This window comes from Tenebrio molitor, chromosome X (genome assembly GCF_963966145.1).
Source record: "Tenebrio molitor chromosome X, icTenMoli1.1, whole genome shotgun sequence".
Taxonomy (NCBI): domain Eukaryota; kingdom Metazoa; phylum Arthropoda; class Insecta; order Coleoptera; family Tenebrionidae; genus Tenebrio; species Tenebrio molitor.
This window is the reverse complement of record NC_091055.1, coordinates 9,838,593-9,857,460: the sequence shown is the minus strand read 5'-3', so window position 1 is coordinate 9,857,460 and position 18,868 is coordinate 9,838,593. Positions and strand designations below refer to the sequence as shown.

General features: G+C 37.7%; 5 protein-coding genes across 7 annotated transcripts in view; 1 reads left to right on the top strand and 4 right to left on the bottom strand.

Moving 5' to 3' along the window:
- Oatp74D (Organic anion transporting polypeptide 74D) overlaps window positions 1–10,135 on the top strand; it is a 29,272-nt gene extending 19,137 nt beyond the window's left edge. For all 3 annotated transcript variants that reach the window (XM_069060580.1, XM_069060581.1, XM_069060582.1), the window contains 8 exons: window positions 2,762–3,662; window positions 6,146–6,286; window positions 6,336–6,464; window positions 6,705–6,869; window positions 6,916–7,041; window positions 7,231–7,297; window positions 7,350–7,891; window positions 7,938–10,135. In XM_069060580.1, the coding sequence (XP_068916681.1) occupies window positions 2,798–3,662; window positions 6,146–6,286; window positions 6,336–6,464; window positions 6,705–6,869; window positions 6,916–7,041; window positions 7,231–7,297; window positions 7,350–7,891; window positions 7,938–8,098 (2,196 nt within the window). In that variant the 5' untranslated portion in view covers window positions 2,762–2,797 and the 3' untranslated portion in view covers window positions 8,099–10,135. The remainder of the gene's footprint in view (window positions 1–2,761; window positions 3,663–6,145; window positions 6,287–6,335; window positions 6,465–6,704; window positions 6,870–6,915; window positions 7,042–7,230; window positions 7,298–7,349; window positions 7,892–7,937) is intronic.
- Window positions 10,136–10,804: 669 nt separating this feature from the next.
- LOC138139967 (heterogeneous nuclear ribonucleoprotein A3 homolog 1-like) lies at window positions 10,805–11,651 on the bottom strand. Its single transcript, XM_069060591.1, has 2 exons — window positions 11,491–11,651; window positions 10,805–11,436 (listed from the first exon to the last, which is right to left on the bottom strand). The coding sequence occupies exons 1-2, from the start codon at window positions 11,558–11,560 to the stop codon at window positions 10,985–10,987; spliced, it is 522 nt and encodes a 173-aa protein (XP_068916692.1). The 5' UTR covers window positions 11,561–11,651; the 3' UTR covers window positions 10,805–10,984.
- A 197-nt stretch (window positions 11,652–11,848) lies between these two features.
- Window positions 11,849–12,731, bottom strand: LOC138139964 (uncharacterized). Its single transcript, XM_069060588.1, has 2 exons — window positions 12,575–12,731; window positions 11,849–12,527 (listed from the first exon to the last, which is right to left on the bottom strand). The coding sequence occupies exons 1-2, from the start codon at window positions 12,666–12,668 to the stop codon at window positions 11,953–11,955; spliced, it is 669 nt and encodes a 222-aa protein (XP_068916689.1). The 5' UTR covers window positions 12,669–12,731; the 3' UTR covers window positions 11,849–11,952.
- A 2,040-nt stretch (window positions 12,732–14,771) lies between these two features.
- Window positions 14,772–16,073, bottom strand: LOC138139966 (uncharacterized). Its single transcript, XM_069060590.1, has 3 exons — window positions 15,675–16,073; window positions 15,213–15,372; window positions 14,772–15,163 (listed from the first exon to the last, which is right to left on the bottom strand). Exons 1-3 carry the CDS (start codon window positions 15,772–15,774, stop codon window positions 14,860–14,862), a joined length of 564 nt encoding a protein of 187 aa, XP_068916691.1. The 5' UTR covers window positions 15,775–16,073; the 3' UTR covers window positions 14,772–14,859.
- Window positions 16,074–17,643: 1,570 nt separating this feature from the next.
- On the bottom strand, window positions 17,644–18,307 carry LOC138139965 (uncharacterized). The gene is made up of 3 exons (XM_069060589.1): window positions 18,152–18,307; window positions 17,798–18,101; window positions 17,644–17,749 (listed from the first exon to the last, which is right to left on the bottom strand). Exons 1-3 carry the CDS (start codon window positions 18,231–18,233, stop codon window positions 17,734–17,736), a joined length of 402 nt encoding a protein of 133 aa, XP_068916690.1. The 5' UTR covers window positions 18,234–18,307; the 3' UTR covers window positions 17,644–17,733.
- Between the last annotated feature and the right edge of the window lie 561 nt (window positions 18,308–18,868).

Sequence of the window (18,868 nt, the reverse complement as noted above, 5' to 3'; positions counted from 1 at the left end):
TGAACATTTTGCAACCTGCTGTTGGACCTAAAAATTAGATATTTTTCTTTGTTTTTGATAAAATGTTTATATTATTATGTAGATTCGAGTGTTAGATGTAATAATCTTGGATATAGCCGAAGATGTAATTTGGGCACTTTTCGATTTAGTGTATCTCCACAAAAAATTAGACGTTTTGTACGTGATAAAATCTCAAATTCTCAATTATTTTTTTTTAGATAATCCAGTGTAAAATCTATCAAACCACTGACACTTGATTAATGGTTTGCACACTTTTATATTTATTGTACCTCTACATCAAACAATAAAAAATCATATCGTTTTCAATAGGTTAGTGTCCAACAAAGTACTTTTTATTTAATGCCTTTCCACACAAAACAATTAAATGTGTATTTTTTGGTATTGATAAAATCATTTTTCCGATATTTGTGCGTGAAGATTTTGATGTGTCAAATAAAAACAGTGTTGATTATTTTTTACTGGCATGTTTGATCGTAAACTAATAATTATCAAATTTATAATTATTGTAGAGTGGTGGCCCCACGTTATCTCCACCCGTCGGAATTTTCTTTCAAGTTACATAACCCAATCTGGTAGATGATAAACAGCTGATTCGTACATTCGGCAAAAACAGCTCTCGGTTCGTAACGTTGCTAGGCTCTCGTCGCCGCCGATCGAATTAGAGCCATATTTTTAACTATGTTAAAGCAATTAACCCCGCACCAAAACAAGAGATAATAATATTGATTGCGACGAAACACGTGTCGAATTGTTTTGATTCGTGGACCTAATTATTCTGACACAGTTTTTCTCCTGCGTCCCGAAAATTCGGTGTATTGTTCGATCGAGAGTCGACTTCGAGCTAACCGTGAAATTTTGACGCCAATCAAAAAACTAATTAGGTGTAGGTATTGAGATGTCAAGGTGAACGAGTTGCGAAGTCAAAGGAAAAGACAAAACTTTGGCTGTTAGCTGTGACCTAGTAAAAACGATTTTGTTCTCGAGTGCCCAAATTTAACCTCCGCCTATGCAGACACGGACTCATCCCGTCTTGTCAGGTTTTATCATTTTATTTACTCCCGCTGTAGAGGAATGCGGCGCATGTATTTTGGTATTCTCCACAACTACATCACCTCTGATATATTTAGTATTCCTACTATCGACGTTGCACATGTCAAATAGCCTTTTTTTTCTAATGTACCAATCACATACCCTCGTTTAACCCATATACATAAATTTTATTTCACTCGTGCCGTTGACCTTTAATCCACTTACATCATTAAGTTTTTAGTGATTTAAACTATTATAAATTGGGGCCATATCGTCCTCTGCATCTTCACCCGGGAGCCTTCATGCACCACGCTTAATGGCTGACCGTTTTAATCGATCCTTAATTTCATAATGACCCATTTCAATAAAGGAAAACTTTCAACTAAAACGTCCACCATTAGATAATCAACTGATACAATTGATCACAATGTTTTATCCACTTTATTAACGCTACAAACATAACAACCGACGTAAAGTCCCATTTTTCTTTGTGTCACAGTTGCTGATTCATTCTACTTAATTTCGTGTTTATTTTTATATGTTATAAAACACTTGCTCGCTAACGCATAATCACTCAAAAATACACATTTCCAAAATTACCTCAACTCATTTCTATCAATTTTCATTTCTATGAATCCACCAGTCGTCGTGACATTCAAATCAATTAAACAATTCATTTATTTTGTCTCCACAGACAAATTTACTCTAATTACGCAAGTTACTAAATTACACCCTCCGCAAAATCTACTAACGGGTGCACAATTCTCTTGACACTAATGGAAGAGTTGCATGTGTCGCTTTAATCCAAACAAAAATGTTTGCTTCGCTACATTCACTTTTTTAATAAAAATTGCTTGTCATTGTGAAGTTGTGGTTTATCAATATTTGTTTTAAATAAGAACAAAAGGCCGATTCGTGCAAGAATGTAATTGCAATACTTGCCCAAATGTTCTCGATGTATTCTCACAGATACAGAACCATTAATACTTTTTTATCGATAATTATACACTGTATCTCCCGACAGTGATTCTTCAGCGTTCACCTACAAGGGCGTAGAAATCGTCAGTGTGTGAGTGTAAAAAATACAGACTATTATTGCATGCTGAACTATTGAGAAAGTTGGTGTTTAGTTTAATTTTAGTTTTTTTCCAACAGAATTACAGCTCATTACGGTCGATAATTCTGGTGAACTTTTAAATAGACATTTTTGGTGTTTGCCATTTTCTTTTGTTGTCGTTTCGGTTATTCGAAGAAAAACGAAGAGCGAATGTAGCGAAGGAAATTCGATACTAGTTTGTACATACCGTGATTCAAATTGAAGTGTGGGAAAGGGTGAGATATGGAAAGTAGCCCTTTGAGGCTAAGAAAGGTTGTGCGAATACATATTTATATTGTTTGTGCGAGATAAGGGTGATTTATGACGGTTTTGGGGAAGAAGTTTGCATGTATGTATTTGTGCATCGTAATGTCAGTTCGTTATTTGGTCGTTGGGTGAGGTTAGCAAACAGCGAATATTTAATTTTATTATGATATTATACGCGAAACGTTAATATCTTTTTTTGCGTGTTTAATTGGAAAATTATAAATTTGAACCCGTTTAAATTAGAATAAAATCAGGTCTGTCGCATTTGTCGTCGAGTTTGGATCAGCTTTTGTCGTGTGGTGTTGTTCGACGTTCGCAAACCGTGTGCTAAAGTTTTTGGTATTGCAGAGACAGCGATAGACTCGGAAAAAGTCCCCGATCAAAATGTCAAACGGTAACAGTCACCTGGCAAACGGCACCATGTGGACCGAAGAGAAACAAAGCAACAACAACGCTCCATCGAACGGAAACACGCGGTTAGGCATCGACGACATCCCCGAAGAACAAACGGCGCTGACAAATCAGAACGAAGTGTCTCGATCGCAGTGTTTCGTTAGTGAGGGTGACTTTACAGACAATAGCGACACGGAATGCGGACTGGGACCTTTCGCCCCCCGTTGGCTGCAGATGTTCGCGTCCAAGCAGGCGTTCCTCATAGTCTTCTGCATCGCATGGGTGCTCCAAGGGATGTACCACACGTACTTCGTCAGTGCGATAACCACGATCGAGAAACTGTTCCAAATCCAGTCGAAGATCACCGGGATCATCATGAGTGCCACGGAGATCGGTCAGATCGGGTCGTCGCTTCTCCTGACTTACTACGGGGGGCAGGGGCACAGGCCCAAGTGGATCGCGTGGGGCATGGTTCTGTTCGCGGTGTCTTCGTTTACTTGTTCCTTACCACATTTTATTTATGGAAGGCAGCTGATTAGCGCCAATGATCTCACTGGAATCACCAAGGATCCGAACGTGTGCAAAGTTCCCACCGGGCTGGATCTGAATCCGGCTAATACTCACCCTTGGGGCAACACCACCCTCCACGAACACCCCACAGTGCCCAACATCCTGCAGACTTGCGAGGAAAACCTCAACACCGAACACAGGATCCAGCCTTCGGTCACCAAAATTGTTTTGGCGATCTTTTTCATCAGTCTGTTGGGGGTGGGCATGGGGCAGACGGCCGTCTACACTTTAGGTATTCCTTACATCGACGACAACGTCGCCAGCAAGGAGTCTCCCCTCTATTTCGGTGAGTCACGCTCCATAGCAGACTTCCAAATGACTTAAGTCTTTCCAGCAAAGACTTCGCCGAATTTTAACTTGCCAATTACGTTTATTTATGACGGCCGTCAAAATCCATTGTGTAAAAGTTTAGAGTAGGTCCTATTTTATTGTGTAATTGTTAAAGTACCTAAATTGTTCAATGTCAATGTCAAATTTATCTAAAGGACATCCGAACTAAAAATATTTACAATGGCGATTAATAGAACGAAAGCAACAATTAATAACAATAAATTTTAATATCAAAGAACAAAATGTACGAATGTCAAGGTTTATCACAAATATTTTGTTCTCTAATTAAATGTGAGAGTCCGTCCAGACAAGACTAAAAACAACTCCACGTACTCTTCAAGCGTGCCTCGAACTTCGACAAACCACTCTTTTATCCACCGAGCCACTCGGACGCCGTTTTATTTTTAAAAATTATCGTTGTTTGTGCATGCGGCCATTCATAAAAAAATGATAACAAAAATTTGATTGTTGTAATCTGTCACTGATCTCACAACACGCTCACGACCTAGACCATTTCGAAATTTCAACGAAACGACTCTATGAACTTGAAGTTTAGTAATGTTTACATAATTTCCAGATATCGGCGATTTTTCCCTCGAACTTTCTAAATCTCATAATCATTAATCATGATGATGAATTGAGCGTGCAAAAAATTGTAAATTTTAATAATTTCTAAAATGTACCAAGCACTTAGCTGTCGCTGAAGTGTGACATTTTTTAAAATATGTACTCTTAAGTGGTAACGAATTTAATTTGTTTGGATTTGTAAAATAATAAACACACTTGTTCAGATTGCAACCAATTAAAAAGAAATTTTCCGCCGTTTCTCTTTCTGCGTGTACAGTGTTAATCAGTGAACAAACGTCTCCTAAACTGCTACCACAAAATTAAAAACAACCAGAAAAACCATTAGTTTTGATTTTTTTTTTTTTGGAAACAATTTCGTAACTGAAAACAACGATCATTTTATTTTTCTAGTCTTCATAGAGACCTGACTTGACATGTCCAATCAATTTAACTTCTCTTTTGCTCAAAACGTTGGCGCAAGTCTTTAATATCCTCTTCTGATGGTCACTGAAAATTAGAATTTTAAACGAATGCTGTGCAAATTTTAGTTCACGTTGCGTCCGTCGAAAAATTAGATTCTTTTGCGGCAATCTGGACCGGACCATTTTTACAAAAAATAGTTTTGAAATGTAACAGATTTTTTAAATATAGAAATTTAGAGAAAAAAATCTAATTTTAAGTTCTCTTAGAACCTTGAGCCATCGAAATAGGCTCCAACAATTTGAAAATGAAAACATTCGGAAGGTATTTTTCCATCGGAAATATCAGTCAGACAAAATATTTATAAATTGAAGATCAACGGAAGAATTTATGAATACTTGGGATTGTCTGGTGTCCCATTGCTCAAGTCTAAAGCTTGTTTGACACGATGCTAAATTTTGTAGAAAATTTGTTAGAAAATGAGAGAGACCCTCGATCAGGACCAATGAACGATCAGGATCATAGTCTGTCTTTGTCAGATCCTGATCGTTCATTGGTCCTCTCTCATTTTCTAACAAATTTTCTACAAAATTTAGCATCGTGTCATACAGCCTTAAGTTGGAACTTGTAATGGTCTGCGTAAATAGGTTCAAGAAAAATTCCTGCTAGATAAAATTACACTTTTAAAATTTATCTTCGTCTCGAAACATTCGGTGTGGGTGTCGACTTGTTAAAATATTTTTTCTTGAAAAACAGAATCTTGCGGTGAGGAGTTGTGAGACTAGAATTGATGTCAGTCGCTTTCAAAATGTCGTTAATAGATACAATTTTTTATAGTAACCGAAGTCACAGACGATGGTTTACATTTTTTTTTTGTTAGAAAATTGTATCGACTTGTGGGAAAGCTGAAAAATGTTTCCTCTGCTCGTCACCTTACCGAAATAACATGTTCGAGTGGGTCGTTTATTTGCGAATTAGTAATTTAAATAAAAATTTATTTTTGCTTAGAGATTTGAGTTGAGCGTCAGTGGATTAAAACGAGCCGGTGGCCGAATAAGTTTTGAGACTGCACAATGACATACTTGCCTCGTTCCCTTTCGTTTTACGAGAGTTTCGGTTATCATATCGTAACAAGATAACTCGAAAAGCTGTATCGACTGGGTCACAAACCCATAAATTGTAAAAATCGTGTGTCAGTATCAGGCTCAATTACGATAATCAATTTTTAAGGACTCATAAATTCTGTGTTTGTAATTCGTCAATTGAAATCGTCACGAAGGGGGGACGTTGGGCGAGGACAAGCCTCAATGAAAAAATATCGCATCGTAAAATACAGGTCGACGACACGAAATTTCATTTTTCCGCGAAAAACACTGCTAGCCTTTAAATAGAGTAAACAAAGGCAGATAACGCGAAATTAAAGAAACACCGAATAATTTTGTACAATTTCAGCGATAACGATTGGAGTACGGATATTAGGACCGGCTTTAGGTTTCATCGTTGGATCTCTTTGTACCAGTGTTTACGCCGATTTATCTGTCGATCCGAAAATAGATACGACAGACCCCAGATGGGTCGGGGCATGGTGGCTGGGTAAGTGCACTCGACTGATAAAACCGTTTTTCTGAATCCCCTCTTCCAGGTTTGGTCCTGATATCGGGCCTGCTGATGCTGGCCTCTTTCGCCATGTTCGCCTTCCCGAAAAGACTGAAAAGTGCTAAACCGACCCCCAGGATACACCAACCTGGACGCAAGCATCCTAGCATAAGAGGTGATCACTCACGGTCGTTGACTTCGATCACGCACGTGAAAATTTTTAAATAAACCTCGACGACGCCTAATTTATTTCGCAAATACGCCACGCGACCAATAACGTCGTCGTTTTCCTCTTGAAATTAATTTGTTCGCTCGTTCGAAACCGAACTCGTGCGTTATCGTATTTACAAACCGTTTCTCTAAACAATGTCATGTAATACGCTTTATCGTACCTACACGATCCGCTTCTTTTCAGACTTTCCGAAAACGGTGAAGCGTTTGTTGAAGAACGACATTCTCATGTTCAGGACTGCGAGCAGCGTTTTGCACATTCTTCCTATAGCGGGGCTGTACACCTTTTTACCAAAGTATTTAGAATCTCAGTTCAGACTACCCACGCCTTCGGCTAATATGATATCAGGTTGATGTTCCCCCATCTGTCGACTCTCTTTAAATTAGTTTTTCAGGAGTCGGAGGGATTCTAGTGATGGGGGTGGGAATCATAATCAGCGGAGTTTTCATCCTACGAGTCAAGCCCAACGCGAGATTCGTCGCTGCATGGATCGCTTTCACAGCCATCATTTACGCCGTCGGTAATTTATTTTTTTCTTTTATAATTACATGTGCCGAATTTGCGAACGGAGCGCCTCGTGGCGGTGAAAGTGACAACTCGACGCCTCGAGCCGTGGCATTACCGACACCTCCTTTTGCCACACGAGGGTGCTCTTAATTAAACAATCTCGACACAAATGCGAGTCGCTTGACTAACCGGATTGTTCCAGGAATGGGTATTCTTATGTTTATCGGTTGTCCGATGGATGATCTGGCGGGAATCGAGCCGCGCGACGGGTAAAACGCCGCACGCTCAAACCTCTAACGTCTTCTAAAATCTGATTTGCAGAGTTGGCAATTTCAACTTGAGCTGCAGCAAGTCGACGTGCGAATGCAACAAATACAAGTTTTCGCCGATCTGCGGCCAAAACGGAAAGACCTACCTTTCGCCTTGCCACGCCGGATGTAGAAATTACACCGAGAAAGAAGGAAAAATCGTGGAGTACTCCGATTGTCTCTGCGTGTTCAACAAGACGGACAATGTGACGAACCTCCCCGATAGTGTCCTCCACGGGAACGCCACCATCGGCTATTGCGACGTCAACTGCCCCAACTTCACCTGGTACATAATCCTCTTCTCGATTTTTGTTTTCATACATTCGACATCAGAAGTGGGGTCGATGTTGTTGATTTTGCGTTGCGTCGACCCCAGAGATAAAGCGATGGCTCTGGGGTTGATCCAATTCGCTATAGGCCTGTTCGGCAACGTTCCTTGTCCAATAGTATACGGGGCCGTCGTGGACTCGGCTTGTCTGGTGTGGAAGATGGCGTGCGGGGAGAAGGGGGCGTGCGGACTGTACGACTCCAACATATTCAGAATGTTCTACCATGGTGAGTGCGTCTCACAGCTAGATTCGATTTGATCGTGTTTTTCTAGGGACAACTGGGGCCATTTTGTTGTGCGCATTTTTTGTAGATGTGATAGTATGGTATAAAGCAGGGAGTATAAATTTCGTAGACGAGCAAGTACCTTTAGAAGAGGAACTGACAGCGATGACGAAAAAAGCGTTGACCGAACCTGTACCCATACCTCAATAACACGCGATGAAGGTGGAGGATCCACCGGCCAAGTTTTGATCGCAGAAAAAACACCGACTGGCCGTCTCACGACGATTTGGACTAAAATCTTGACTTGAAATCTTATTTATGTGAAGTAACCCGTGTGATCCGAAATATTTGGAATATTGGAAGTGGGGTAGAGTGGGTGTTTCTTCTGCGATCGGAACGGACAATACGACTGAAATTTTGTAATGGCAGCTTTCACAATTTTTATAAAGATTTTGTACATAATGGGAGAAACTTATATTTGCTACAAATCTAAATAAGGAGAAAGATTTTATTTTAGCAATTTTATACGTTTGGGATTTTAGAAAATTTTATACAAATTTTACAAAAACACTTCAATTCACTTCAGCGTGCTTTTTACAGATTGGTTTACGTTTTTAAGATCTGATTATACCATGCATTCATAAACTGTGATACTTAAAATATCTGCTACCTATATCTATTTTCCAGTCTTGATTTTGTAAATATCTTTTTTATTTAAACTTATTCTGAATACTCTTCAACTTTATGAAGTTATAATGCTTTTATCATTTTAGGACAATTCAAAATACTACTATAATTGTATATTTTTTTATATTAGTTTGTAGTTACCATATTTTTAATTTTGTATAGTTTTACATCGCCCTACATTTTTATCAATTTTATTAATGTGTGCCATACATTCAATAATTTGGTATTCTTTTCTGTTGTAATTTTTCTATTTATATCATGTTATGTAATAACTGAAGTTTTTGTGTTTGTTGATCTATATACATATATATATATATATTGTCAAGTAATTGTAACATTGTTGTAGTTATCTCATATCAACGGTAATCAAAATGGCTGCAAATAGATACCCAACTTCTACATCAGCACTCTGATGACAGAAATAAGGTGTAAATACTCTTCCTGTTGAAGATTTACTCATTGTTGTTTTTTTCTAACTCTTTACACTAAACATTGTTTCTTTTCTAATTTATTTTTAAGAAACAAATCAAATTACGGGTATAGCGTAAATACAAGGCTTACTTATTTATTATTATTCATTTATATCTTGTTAAGTGTATTGTACACATTTTTCAACATCACGTGCATTATTATTATTATTATTATATTCTATTGTAATTTTTACGTTTTAGTTCCCACCTACAAACACAAAACTTCACTTAATATGTTTTGACAATACTGGCAGAATTCTTACAACAAGATAGTTGCTATATATTTAGTACTGCCATATTATACTTATATTGTTTTCTTCAGGGTTACTTTTTTTTGTTTCAATTTTGTTGATACTTAACTGTTTTTAACTATTGTTATAATAATTCTGTTGTGAAATATTTCTTTATAAGGCTCAAGCATTTTAATCTGTGATTAGCTCACATTCATACACCACAACTGTTAAATTGTGCAATTTTATATGAAACAAAATGTCACTATCATGTTCACCTAATTTTATTCAAAGTGTAGTATATGTATACATTATGTTAAACATTAATGAAAAGGTCACGTCTGTGATCACTTTTTAATGTGACAATTTTACATGATTGTACCTACGCAAAATATATTCATTAAATAAGTGAAACAAACGTTTTACGTTCAGTTAAGGAAACTACGCTGGTCACGGCGTTACGTCACACGGTGATACAAGTAAAGGTGATACTAATTGCCGAATTTTGGCAAAATTCATTAATTTACTAAATAATTGTAAGTTTTTTTACCAATGATTATCGTAATAAAACTAAAATAAGTATAATCTGTATTCCGTCATATGTTTAATAAAAAAATGAAGTGTTTTGTACATAGGCAAAGCAGCTACCAATTTAGATAAGGTATTTAACACTCGGTAAGTCTTGTCTGCGACGAGTGTACAATTGACGTGGGTCTCGAGTGACTTAAATGTTCTAAAATACATTTAAATTTGTATTTTTATCACGTAGGCTTACGGAGGATGTCGCGAGTTAAAGTTTGTCCGACTAAACTAAGAATTATTTTGTAATAACACTAGGTATAATAAATTTTAGAAAAATCTTTGGTCTAGAATCCACATTCAAATAATGCTAAAGCTTTGAATATCATTTCAATCTCCAAAAAAGCTCCTACATAGAGGTGTTATTGATTTAATTACAAACTACTAACGCTGCTATTCCCTAAAAAAGTAAAATTGCGTTATCTGGGGAACATTTTATAAATTGTAAAAGTTGTGATCTTTCTCTTCTAAAAAAAGATTATAATCTCCAAATAAGTTCCAATTCCAAAATTTTATAGTCAATAAGTCATTAATTTTCATCATATTATTTATTTTTAGCTCTTCTAAAGATAAGAATGTTTTGTATGATTAATTGGAAACTGATGTATAGTGGGTTGCCCACCTTTGTTATTGTAAAAATTCTAATTCGAATTTTTTTTTTATCACGCCGCATTATTATCTTAACATAATTTAGTATGATAATTTCTTTAATTGTGGTTAATTATAAAAAATAAACGGATCTGTCGAAAAATGTAAAGTCTTCAGGCGTAACGAGTTAATTAAACAACAAAAACAAACTTACTCATCTTTGTGGGAATAATTTATTCGTGGTCATCAATTAATATTTTACACTGTTTCTAGATGTTATAAAATATTCATTTTTAGAACGTAACAATTCTATCAATTTAATAATAATTTATATTTTGTTTTTTTATTAAGTTGGTAGAAGGTAGACTCCTTAATTTATTTTATTGAGTTGGTAGTTTTAATTATGAATATTGTTTACATTTCTTTTGAGTATTATATTTTTGGTAATCGTAAGCAATACATTAATAATCACAACGGGTTTAAAAGATGGACAATAAAACATAAGTATATGCGAGTATATTAATGAGAACATTTCAGATGCGTTACCGCCTGCCGTATCCCGAACCGAACGACTGCGACTGAGCGGAGGCGGAGGCTGACGCCTGCGATCCGCTGAATCCGCCACCCCCGAAACTCGACGCCTGTGCGTTCGCATTGGAACTGGCAGACGATCCGCTGAATCCGCCTCCTCCTAGCCCGGGGCCGCCCCCGTAACCGCCCTTCCCGCCGTATCCTCCATCTCCGCCACCCAAACCACCGCCACCTCCGTGTCCGCCACCGCCGCCGAATCCACCACCGCCGCCGAATCCGCCACCTCCTCCGAATCCACCGCCGAATCCGCCACCTCCACCGTATCCGCCGCCGCCTCCCAGCCCACCGCCGCCTTTATGGTACCCTTTCTGGATCTCGACGTTTCCACCGGCGAAGCCGCCGTGGTGCTTGTGGTGGTGCGTCGGGGAGCGCGCGATACGCACTAAACGCACGGGGACGGATCCTGTGAAAAAACGAAATTAAGGGTGGTTGAAACTCGGGACTTGCACGGACTTACCATAGGGGTAGAAAGTGTCAGATACCACCAACGGCACGATGAAAGCGGCGAGTGCTAGCACAGCTTTCATCTTCACAGATTAAAGCGCGATTCAGATTGTGTCTTCTTAAATAGTCTTCACTGTGAGTTACCAAACAGGTTTTTGTTTACTGTATCCATTACAATGGACTAGAACTAATATATACACTACACGAACTACACAAAAACGTATATAAAAAAATAATTTGTTTTAATAGTCGGTTTAAATGAAAACGTTGACCTTCACTTGGTTTTTAGTTACTTAAGCAGCATCGCGGGGATTTCCCTCTGTTGTTGGTCATGCAAATAATGACAAGGAAGTACTTAGGTGAAACACGACTCTCGATGACATCTGCTTTATTTTTAAAGATGAGTAAAAATGGCGGTACATAATTAAAATCAGACTGTTTCTTTTAAAACGAGATAAATAAGTACACAATTAGTTTAATCGTCCACATGTCCAGGTTTGGCTTTCTTGTTAAAACCATTTCTGAACAGAGTACTTAAGTAGGGATCACCGAAAGACGTCGCGTGACTCGTCGCCACCCCTCCTTTCCCTGTACTAAAACTGTTAGCAATAGCTGTGGCCGATCCTGGATAGAAACCGTCTCCACCCCCTCCGGATTTGCGTCCGGACCCCGACATCCCCCCGAACATGATGGGAAAGAAGGCATTGTAACTCGGTACTCCATTTCGTCCAGATGAAAAGGGCCAAGACGCCGCATCCTCGTCGCTCTCCTCATCCTCGTCGGGCGAAGGTTTACGCTTGGGAATTCGCTTCTGCTTGGACGTCGACGTCTCCACTTCTAGACCTTCATCGAAGTTGGGACCGTTCCTCTTCTCGGTGGTCTCTTCAGCTGACGTCTGCAGGTCTGACTGGTCGCCGACAAAGGAATTGGTCGCGATTGTGTCACCAGCGGCGAAGGTCATCGAACCTTGAGGAACGTAACTTCTGGGGTTCGAAGGGTGGCCGTAGTAGCCGCCGAACATCACAGATCTTTGAGGCGAACGGTTGTACCCTGGAAGATCGACGATCTAGAGGGGTTCGGATTGTGGACATACTCACCGTAAGGACTAGCCAAAGCCTGCACTAGCACCAAACTCAAGAACAACAAAGTCTTCATGATTGTCAGTTCTCCACTGAAATTACCAAAAGACATTACGATTTATATTGCGAAATATTATCCCCACTATTTTACAACCCTATCTTATGTACACTCCCAATAAGGATGTGTACTCATTGATAATCAAAAATTCAATACGTGTTTTGTGTTCATGTAAAATAAGAGTGTCAGTGTTTTTTAACACTAACTCAGACGATGTGATTTGCTTGGATAAGACAAAACTAATTATTATGAGTTTGTCGTACACGCATTCATGTAACTTTGTTACAATGTGTTAATCTTTCTTACGCATTTTAACAAATGCTTTTGATAACTACACTTCACTCGCTTTCGTGTCATTTTTCCCTCGAACAAATGAGACACCCCGTATATGTCTCGTGGGGTGCGTCATCACTACTGCTGACGTATACTCGTTTCCGCAACACAATAAAACAGACTCGTGCTGATTGCAATCTGCTTCTGGAATGTCGATAATTTAAAATTATTGAATACTAATACATGAACCGTTGTCTCTTTTGTTCTTTGGGGTGAACGTCCTAAATAGAATTACATCGGACTAAAAAATTTCTTGTAAGACAGATATTACATAAATAGGAAGCTTGAACGAATTCATGAATGGTAGAAAATTCTACAACACGGAATGTCAGATGATCAAGGTCTCACTCTTCAAAACAATCCTGTAATTTATTAATGTTAATTGCTATGTACGGTGCGCCAGTGCTAACGGTCGTATTTAAACGAGGACAGAAATTAAATCGAATGGTGTTCCTAATGCTCGTATCACCGACAAGACTTGATTGATCACTTTACACTATTGTCTCATCAGCATTCCAACTGTCTACTTTTTCTGTCTGACTGATTTAACGTTTATTAAGCGAAGTGGAACCGCATACTAAGTTCCGATCCAGTCGGCCATATTGGCGCCTACTCTGCACAAATCAAAATGGGTCCACCCGGCGCATCCACCAATCACACGCTTCTATCTCACTGAGATCGTTAATTATCATTTGTCGATTTGAAAACAAAGTGACACGTGCAGCGAAACAAAAACAGCAAACTTATAAATTATCATGTGTCCATGCTGCCCATGCAGGTAATTTTAAAAAGGAATGAATCACGATTATGTTTTATGGGTTTTTCAGGAAAACGACACCTGCAAGCTTAAAATTTAAATTTATTCTCGTAACGATCGTTATCTTCGATTGTGATTTGATTTTTAATTAACGCGCTCGTCGAGATCTAAAATGTGCTCGGACCGATATTCTCGAATCTGGTACGGTTAAAGCAACACATTTTACATTTGACGTCAATCTGGCCATATAAGACGCATCCAAAATACTCCGCTCAAGGTCAACTACACCTTTATTCATCTCGGATAAGAATCTGTCTAACGACGACGACTCGACAAAGAATTAAGTAAATGAAGATAGTAATTGAGTTTTCGGAATTACCGCGCTGAGGACTTAAGATGCACAGTGGGTGGCAAATTCTTGTGAATTTTTATTGTGTACACGGCTGTATTTAATAAATAATTAAATGAAGTATGCATATGTAGCACGAAACAAGCGAGGTGTCTCGGATTTGTGATGATCTTCACGCTTAGAAATTTCTTGCAATGACAGAATACCATCCGGAACTGAACTAAACTAGTTTTGCTGGTCCGGCGATTAGATACGCTCAAAAAAGACAAGAATTTAGCTTCGGTCTAACATTTCAAGCGATAAAAATTCAACGCATTCCTAGTTTATAGAAAAAAGTCATTGTTATGGAAACTTGTGCAGATTTTATCATAGTCTTCCTTATTTATATCTGTATGTGTTTTGTTTTATTTATGTGTAATAATCACATCTAGGCGCCGGTTTTCTGGATTCCAACAATAATTTGTAAAACTCTGCACATATCGAAAATTGTGAATAAATAATTGATATAACAGTTCTGATCTTTTCACTCATATACTCGGGTGAACGTTGTAGCCAGATGTGACTCGAATTAATCCGTGTTTATTTTTTTGTGAACAACCGGGATCATCAACCCATAATCGAATATTCTACGACATACACAAAACGGGTTTTTATTTTTTAGTCGTTTAATGCTTCGCGGAAATGAGCGTCAGACTCGGTGACAATAAAAGAATCACAATTTCACTGGGTGATAAATTTTATATAAAACTGTACAATAATGGCGATCATTGCGATACTATCAGTACTACTAATCAATAAGCATAAATTTAATTTAACGGGCGCTTTTTTCCGTCGGGACCGGTAACAGTCACGACCGCCTTGTTCCCAGAGAAGCCACTTCCGAAGGCTACGTCGATAGTCTGTCCGTTGAAGGTGTACTGTTGAGTTCCTGAAAAGCCAACAGCTCCGGTAAGTCCATTCGGTCCGGCTGCGAAACTCTGCGTCTGTGTGCCAGCAGCCGAGGCTCCAAAGCTGCCCAAGGGGCCGAAGGAGTTGAAGGCTTGCGACTGGGAGTTGGCCGCAGAAGCTCCAAATTGCTTCGACTTGTGCAAATTCCGCCCCTGCTGGACCCTAAAAGAAACTAAATGTTTTTTGGGACACAATCATCTGGAAAGTTTACGTTTGCGGACTGTACACCGGTAATTGAATTTCTCTTTTGGTTTTTACAATTCCTGCTTCGTTCGTTACATTCTGAGTCCTGCCCTGTCTTGCGTTATTTTTCCTTCTCACTGTGAGATGCGACTCGACCACGATTTCATCGAAAGCTGGGCCAAAAGCGGCTGAAAATAAACTACTTTGAAGAATCCATTTAAAAACATTTTTATTCAACACGCTAGGCTATATAACCTTACAAAAACAGTTGTTTGCAAAAGCTAGTTAATGATGATTTACTTGAACTTTTGCGCCAATCTAAATTTTTTGTACAATTCCCAGATTTGGGTCAAAAGTATTGCGATCTCAATGGTATTAGTCGTTATTAGTGTATCATATGTGGACAGGCGGAAGATCTCGGCCATATGTTTGTTACCACCGAACTTTCTCTCTCGCATTTTTACAGGTAAAAAATATCAAAATAACTTACACTTGGAGTCTTTATTGTTATCCTTGTTATCTGCAGGTGCAGCATAAGAATCACAAATAAGCGAAATAAAAACAAGACTACAAACGAGCAAGTGTCTCATTTTAAAAGGAAGTTATAGTTGTATATGGACTATATGAAGTGAAAACACTGAACTTGTATTACCACTTGCCACTTCTACGACCTCGACGTTTTCTTCTCGATTCAAACGACTCAATATTTCGTACAAAAAAAATAAATCCCCAATTTGCCAATTGTGGGTAGAGTTGCTTGGACCGGTTAGTCGATACAGACGTTGCATTTACGACGAACCGATTGTTTGAGTAATTTGGAAAAAACACGAGAGAATTTCTTCTTGTTTGCTCAGTCCAGCTGTACGAGGAATTTGTCTGGGTGTTTAACTTGTTTTGCATTTCTAGTGGCTCAACTTATCGGAATGTTCGATTGCATTTGGGCCACCGGTGCAAGGTTATCTCTTGTTCTACCGAAATCTCAAATTTGTTCTTGACCATCAAACTTGCGTCCTTGCGTTTTATATTAATCAATTAATCATATTAATGTCGGCGCCAAATCTTCAGAAACGCACGTGTGAAGTCTCTAATTATAAAGTCATAACGGAAAACCACAATAACAAAGCTGGAAGCAAAACAAAATTGTCGAGTTTATTTATCATCACATTTTTCCACAATTTTTTATTATTTCATTGTGGATAATAATTAATAAATAATTTATGTATAATATTATTTAACGTTCGCGGCAGGTGTAGGTATAGTTAAGTCATCCTCAGAATTAAACGTTCACAATTCACATTAATGTCACATTCTTGCCTTATTTGTTCAGTAAATAAAAATTCAAGATAGTTAATATGCGATGTTGTCTGCAATTAGTTTTAAGTGTTAGGAGTGGTCAAAAATTTTAATTGGCCATTGATCATCTCACTCCATAGAATTCTTGAATGTTCGTAAAAATTTCTGTAACTTGCTCTTGATAGGAACGAGTTTTACTACGAGTTGTACTTAAATTCAGAAATTAACTAAAAATATGACTGAAAGTGAGCCTAGTTTCGTTATTTCAGACAATTTAACACTTTGCAATTTTGCTTAAATTAAAATAAATTAATAGCTTGAAATGGAAGTTCTTCTACCTCTGCTCAAAAAGAAATAAATCAATTAGCAATGACAGTTTCATCGTCTAGTAATTTAACATTTCAGTTCTTGGCAAGTTCCACTTGCTTGTAGTAATTTGACCTCGGGCGATCTGTTGCATCTACTGCAAAAGTATTTTTATTTAAAAAAAAACCTTTAAATATATCGTAGTATGTATTTTCTATCGCTATATAAACGAGATGTCATGGCCTTTATGATAATGATTTACTTCCTTCAATTTTAACGTCTTTGACATTGTTCAAGGAAGGTCACGGTTTAATTGAATACACCAAAAATATCAAAGTTTCTGCTCACTTTCATCTGAATTTTTATTCGTGTCGTGGTTAGACGAAAACTACTTGAGATAGTGTAGGAAGAAAGGTCAAAATAAAATGAAAAATAAATAAATAAATTTAGTTTCAAGATTAAAAGTTATTAAAATAAATACATTTGTGTAAAATATATAATAAATGCAATAATTGAAAACAAAAGGTCGAGTATCACCCAGTAGTCGATCAAATTGAAATGTGTATCTTCTTTGTAAGTTTATTGTAAATACAACTTATTCAGAAAAATCCCGTGACATTTGCTGTCATCTTACATGTAATTTTTTTAGTTTATTTCATAAGTAGGTACGTAGTAACCACCTAATATTTTAATTGGGTGTACATAGGACCTAATCATTCTATTACCGACCCAAATTTCAAAAGATTATCATTAATTATAGGTATCATTTTGAGAAATTCGAAATGTCAGTTTTTTGAGTGGCTTATATTTAGCTGTCATATGGCTGTCAGGGAGTTTGAACAAAGTGATAACGCAACTGATAGGATTGTAGATTTTATTAAAAATGTTGAACAAAGTTTAAAATAACATTACAACTGGTCAATAAATAAGTAATAAAAGAAATCAGTCATTCAGTAGTCAAAAAACCTGAAAAAAACAAATTACTTTGGCATCATGATATAATGAAAGACTTACCCTCCGCCACTTGAGCCTTGGGACTGACTCTGCGAGATGGATCCCGAGTATGGACCATAAGCAAAAGCCAAAGATTGACTTTGACTTTGAGAACCATGTCCCGAGCTTCCGGCCGAACTGCTTGCAAAACTGGCACTGCCTCCGTGACCACCTCCGTGGTGTACTTGTTGGGGTTGGTGCACAGGTTCGGGATGATAATAATGATGATGTTCAACGCTGCTGCTGCCGCCGCCACCGCCTCCACCACCAAGCAAACCCAGCAGAGGCTTCTTTTTGAACAAATGGGGGGAGCGGATCACACGCACTACAATTTTTTCAAATTATTTCGTGATTAGTCGTTTTCAGTTATATTACCATTTGCGTCACCTTCGGTATCTAAGGGTAGCGAATAAGCCACCACAAGAAGTACACTGCACAGTAACACTCTTGAGAACATTTTTGCTTCTGTCTTGGACTGGAAATCACAGTTTTTTGAGGGAAGCACATTGTTATTGATTTTTATAAGAACTTCCCCTCCACAAATGTATTTTCTTGTTGTACTTGAAAATCTGCAAAACGTGAAGGTTCTGAGTACGTGGGCAATATGCAAAAAATAAGAAAACTGCAACGTTAACCGAGGATGAAAAATTTTGATCATTTGATGGACGTATTATTTTAAATTCAATGTTAAACTACTAGTTAATTATTGTAATTGTGGATCCTGTTCGTTTGCATTTCTCAGATTTTATGTAAACGACCTCATTCGCAAGGTTTATTAAATTACTGTGTTAGTTCATCTTGACGGCAAAATGAACTTGAACTTAACAACTGAAGTTCGAATAGATAAATTACCAACAAATTTATTCGTTCAAATCAATACCTCTCTACTTTCACAGCGTGTTAAAAATTTCCACAACATACTTAAAAAAACAATGATTAAAAATGTGAAAGAATAATTACATTTTTTCACCACTTTTATCGAGATATCACCACCGGTGTGACTAGATAATATTTATTTCTAAAAAACAAAATTTAACTTTAAATGATAAGGAATGATTTAATGATTTAAAAAATACATTTGCTCGAAAATTT